We start from the raw sequence: 5713 nt of genomic DNA, 5'->3' as shown, positions 1-5713 counted from the left end.
TATATATATATATATATATATATATATATATATATATAGTATAATGCATACTACATGTACATATATTTAAATAATTTAACAATTTAATGACAAACTCAAAAAATACTAGAAGAACTATGCATGCTTTATATTCATGGCAGATCTTTAAAAAGCCCTAAACACATAGCATCTACACAGAAAAGTCACAAAACATGTACAGAAATGTAAAGAATAAGAAATGTTTGATACTTCATAATCTAAAATTATAATACAGGTCATACATAAAGTGATTGAAATCCCCAAATGTTTTACTTCATGATATATAGTGCATCATGTTTCTATATAGGCTTAACTGTCTGTGTGTGACCAGTGTGATTTGACGGACGTCGACACGAACCAATAGCGTCATTAGTGAAAGCCAAGACGCTCTTCACTCCACCAATCAGCGCTTAGAGGAGGTGGGACTTTTGGTCCTCTGCTGCCGTGTAATTCGTGCAGTACAATTAGTTATAGCGCACGCCCGGACAACAGAGCAAAGGCTGGGTACCACTCGGACGGGAGAGAGCTTTTCTTTTGATTCAGTGTTTTTAAAAGGAACTTTCTGATGACGGCTGTTCTTTTCTTTTGAGCGCAAATGATCGCGCGCGCACGTATATCGCCATTTTACACCAGCGCGTGCCCTGGACGTAAAATGTTATCGGGATGAATCCCCCGCTGCTTTCCATCGGTAAGCAAAACGAGATGTGCTTGACTTAGCTTTGTTTGCCGACAAATAACATGAGCGGCATCCGTTGTCTGGAATCCGAATGAAAGCCTGCGCATTGCGGTGCGGTTTGTTTTCGTTTCATCTCGTATTTTGGAGCGTCGGGCATCCCCTCCTCTCCCACGCATCACTTAATCGATAATCGATTGCATGGACTTGGGACAGATGTTAAGCTTTCTTCTGTGCCATCATCGCTGCATGTGATACATCGCAGCTCTATTTGGAACATCACTGGCTTTCCTGTGTCATAAATGAAAAACAAACCCTACCCTCTAAAATTCACACCACCATGGGAGAAGAATGCTGGCTTTGGAAGGAAACACAAGTCTTGCACGAGAAACCACACCAAAATAATCGCCAACCCTGGAATTGTGATGAAAGTGCTACGGCGGAAGAAGATCATCATGCTTCTGGCCTATTTTCTGCTGGTGGCTTTGACCATGCTGAACCTGGCTAATTACAAATGGACCAAAGAGCCACAGCAGTGCAACCAGCCGATGCAGGGAGTGAACTTCCAAAGCAGATCAGACATCCGTTATCTTTACAAAGCCCCGCAGGTCAAGAAAAGGCAGCTGGTGTACGTGTTGACCACTTGGAGGTCCGGCTCGTCCTTTTTCGGGGAGCTCTTCAACCAAAACCCAGATGTGTTTTTCTTGTATGAGCCCATGTGGCACATTTGGCAGAAGCTGTACCCGGGGGACGCCGTGTCCCTCCAAGGAGCGGCCAGGGACATGCTGAGCTCTCTTTACAGGTGCGACTTCTCCGTTTTTCAGCTGTACAACAGTCCTGGGGGCAAGAACATAACCACTCTCGGACTGTTTGGGGCCGCCATCAACAAGGTCATCTGCTCCTCCCCCTTCTGTACGTCCTACAGGAAGGATGTGGTGGGAATGGTGGACGAAAAGGTTTGTAGAAAGTGCCCTCCACAGAGTCTTCAGATGCTGGAGGAGGAGTGTCTAAAGTACAACACTATCGTGATCAAGGGAGTTCGCATTTTGGACGTCAACGTTCTGGCCTCCCTAATGGAGGACCCTTCTTTGAATCTGAAAGTGATCCATTTGGTGCGAGACCCCAGGGCGGTGGCCAACTCCAGGATTAAATCCCGGCACGGACTCATACGGGAGAATTTGCAAGTCGTACGCAGCAGAGACCCCAAGCTTCGCCGTGTGCCATTCGTGGACCCCAACCACAAAATGAACAAAAAAGACGGGTCAGATTACCACTCCATTGGAGCCATGGAGGTGATCTGCGAACAAATGTCTAGAACTCTGAAAACCGCTCTTCACCCTCCCACCTGGTTCAAAGGCAAATACATGACGGTACGCTACGAGGACCTGGTGGAGAACCCCATTAAAACTGTTCGGAATGTTTACCGCTTCGCTAATCTTTCAGCCAATCACGACATTGAGATCTTTGCTATGAATATGACGACAGGACCGAACGCCTCCACCAAACCGTTCATCGTGTCCTCCAGGAACGCCACGCAAGCGGCCAGCGCCTGGAGAACTGTGTTGAACTACCAGCAGATCAGACAGGTGGAGGAGTACTGTCAGCATGCCATGTCTCTGCTGGGATACCTGCGCGTCCGCAGTTTAACCCAACCTTCTGGGTAGTAACCCAACCGCTGGGTCAAAACAACACAATAGCTGGGTTTGTCCCTATTTTACCCAGCACTGGGTTGTATTTAACCCAGCATTTTTTAGAGTGTACTATTACCTTTCTGTAACTGAATATCCATCCATCCATCCATCCTGATTTCTTTGGTAATATCACTTTAACTAACAAAAGCCAGTTCCTTAATGACATCATCCTTCAGGAAGTGAACTTATTTTCATCAAGAAAACAGCAGTACACAAAAAAATGCTGGGTTAAAAAGGGACAAACACAGCTATTGGGTCAAAACAACCCAATAGCTGGGTTTGTCCCTTTTTAACCCAGCATTTTTTAGAGTGTAGCATTATTAGTGGTGTACTTGATGATTTTTGTGATGTTTTGTGCTATTATTCGGTTTGTACACTCAGCATTCCATTTTTTTTGTGATATAATGACAGAAATCATTAACTGTAAGTTGCAGCCCTCATGCAAGTCAGTCTCTCTGAGCTATGGCTAAATTTAGCTCTTCATTTCTTATCTGTTATGTAAGATCTAATTAAATTTTAGGTGCTTGAGCTCGACCTGATATTTCTAAGATTTTTCTACACTCCTTAATAGAAATGCTTAGAAGTTAGGGAGCTTCAGATACTGCGTAACAGGAATGACCCAATCACTGCATTAGCGGGGTTTATGTAAGACGTTTTGTAAGTCACTCTCAGCTGCGTGCTTTCTTTCAGTTCCACTTCTAAGGCCATACAAGAAGTCTGGGTTTCCCTTTTTTGATGCAGAATTGTTGTCATTAATACACATAAGGTTAGTGAAGGAATGATAACTCTTTGCCGTGCCCTGATTTGAATGTGGCCCGTAGAACTGCATTCTTAAAACACATCCAGCAGGTTTTAATTTAGCTCATTTCTCGGCATGCAAGTCTGGTTTAATCAAAGAGGAAATGAATTTGTGATTACAGTATATGATTCTCTGAACATTTCTATGAGTATCTTCACTTCTGGGTTTGGTAGGCATGTAGATATCCCAGCATCTTCAAAAATACAGCCTCCCTTGTAACAAAAGAGCACGACACTTTGACAGTATGCAAATATTTTAACATATAATCTGCATTTCCTTCCTTTATGTTAAACTCTGCTGGAAATCTGGACAGATTCACTATAGACTGATGGCTGTGTTTATCATCTCCTGGTCTCACATTTGCGTCGTAAGTTTATCATTTAAATCACAGGGCGTATTGACACATTTTAATTGAAAATCTCGCTTTCTCAAAGTATCACTAGGTCACACTACGTTTAATGTTCCATTCACGTCTTCAAATGCAGGAGAATGGGAATGCAAATGTCTAGAAGATTTTCTTTCACTGTGTAACTTCAAATTTGCTTCAATACAACAAAATTCAAAGGGACATGATTGCAGAAATGCAGTAGATAGTATTTAACATTTGGATTTAGGATTATTTACTGTTTCTAATTGATGACAAAATATTCTGTTGCATGGCCTGAAGTAATTTTGCATATTTAAAGTTTGTAAAGAATATTTAAAATGTTATTTAGAACCATCTTTTCTTTAAAGAATCCTGTGGGGGGGAAAAAAGTATCATGGTTTCCACAAAATATTATAGGCAGCGCAATTGTTTCCAACACTGATAATAAGGAATGTTATTTGAGCAGAAAATCAGCATATTAGAGTGGTTTCTGAAGGATCATGTGACACTGAAGACTGGAGTAAATATGCTGTAAATTCAGCTTTGCATCACAAAAATAAATAAAAATTTTAAATATAGTAAAACAGAAAACAGTTATTTTAAATTATAATAATATTTCACAATATTATTTTTTTATGTATTTTTGATCAAATAAATACAGCCTTGGTAAGCATAAAATACCTCTTTTAAAAAAAATACTGTGTGTGTATGTATATGTGTATGTAAAATGTATGTGTGTTTGTGTGCTTTGCTGTATCTGCACCAATAGCTGTTTTTATATTATAAACTAGGTTACCATTACGCATCTATAGTGACGTCTGTACCAGTGCAAAAGCTATTTTAAGAGCCAAGCGTCTGTAATATAAGGGAAACAACAATGGCAGCTGCTCTGTTCCTAACATGTCATTGATGTAGACGCTTTTTAAACTGTCAACTGCAGTAGACCACAAATCTTAGACAATCAGTCTGTCTCTCAGGGGTATCCAGTGACTGAATCCTTGATTCTGTGAAGTCGGCTGCAGCGTCTCTGGTGCTATTACAGCAGTGTTTGTGTGTGTGTGAGAGCGACTGAGCGATGGGAAACCACGAGAGAGCAGCCTCTGTTCTCCACAAATAGCAGCTGCGGGTGGGGAGGCCCCTGAGGGGTCGTAGTAGGGGGCCGAATGTGGAGTGGGTGTTGAATGGCTGGGCTTGAAGATCTGTTGGCGCTCAATGTGGGTCCCGGCAAGTGCCCTGGCCCTTATCCTGCTGCTGTAAACGGAACACGAGGTGACAGAGAAACCTGAAATGACTTCTGGGATGTCGCTGATGGCATTATGACCTCCTAATGATACTGTTACACTTTCAGTAACGCAGGATGTTTAGAATCAGGTGTTTACTGTAAATATATGCTTCTAGTGAAATGTTTTGACACACATGACTGAAAAACTTTTTAGACTCTTGACTGGTTGTCATGAATATGGACTACTGAAATTTTGGTTCCGTGGTATACCACGGAAAAACCTAATATGATATTAAAAATAATCACATATTAAATGGTTGTAGTTTTACCACAATTTTCTAATGTAATTACACTATAATATAAATAGATTTTATAATACAAACAAATTAGTATTCATTGTTTTGTTAAAGGGTTAGTTGACCCAAAAATGAAAATTCTGTCATTAATTACTCACCCTCATGTCAGCGTTGTTTACGTTCAGGAGAAAACGCGCGCATATGCTTTATTCTCAAATGATTAATGTTAACAACATCAGCATTGGTGACTATGAGTATAGTGTGTATTAGCGTGTAGATTTCAATTTCTACACAGTCTAATCTAATTGTCATACTCTTCGAATTCCATATTAAGAGATTCTTTTAACCCAAAAAGCAAATTATGCTCCCTTCGAACTGGTTTTCTTTAAAATACAAATCTTGTGTAATCCCAGGCTATCTGTAATCAGAAGCACATTTATAACTGGAATATCATTTAAGTTTCATTCACATGTGTTTCATAAACAGATAATCCTTTATGGATTACAATCCGCCATCAAAATGATACATTTAATTATTCCAGCTGCTGTAAGAAAAGATTATAAACGATTGGCCACCTGCAGGATCCTCACATGCGATAGCCTAGTAGCCGGGACAACTTCTTTATGTTTACAGAAGTGACGTAATGA

The 5713-nt window shown here is 40.7% G+C and overlaps 1 protein-coding gene across 1 annotated transcript; it reads left to right on the top strand.

Moving 5' to 3' along the window:
* The first annotated feature begins 448 nt into the window (after positions 1-448).
* Positions 449-2355, top strand: LOC107708964 (carbohydrate sulfotransferase 2-like). The gene has a single exon (XM_016513345.1). It carries the CDS (start codon positions 994-996, stop codon positions 2353-2355), a length of 1362 nt encoding a protein of 453 aa, XP_016368831.1. The 5' UTR covers positions 449-993.
* The last annotated feature ends 3358 nt before the right edge of the window (positions 2356-5713 follow it).

The sequence above is a fragment of the Sinocyclocheilus rhinocerous genome, unplaced genomic scaffold, assembly GCF_001515625.1.
Source record: "Sinocyclocheilus rhinocerous isolate Xijiao unplaced genomic scaffold, SAMN03320098_v1.1 scaffold1724, whole genome shotgun sequence".
Taxonomy (NCBI): Eukaryota; Metazoa; Chordata; class Actinopteri; order Cypriniformes; family Cyprinidae; genus Sinocyclocheilus; species Sinocyclocheilus rhinocerous.
The sequence above is the reverse complement of the archived record's forward strand: the minus strand, read 5'-3'. Positions and strand labels throughout refer to the sequence as shown.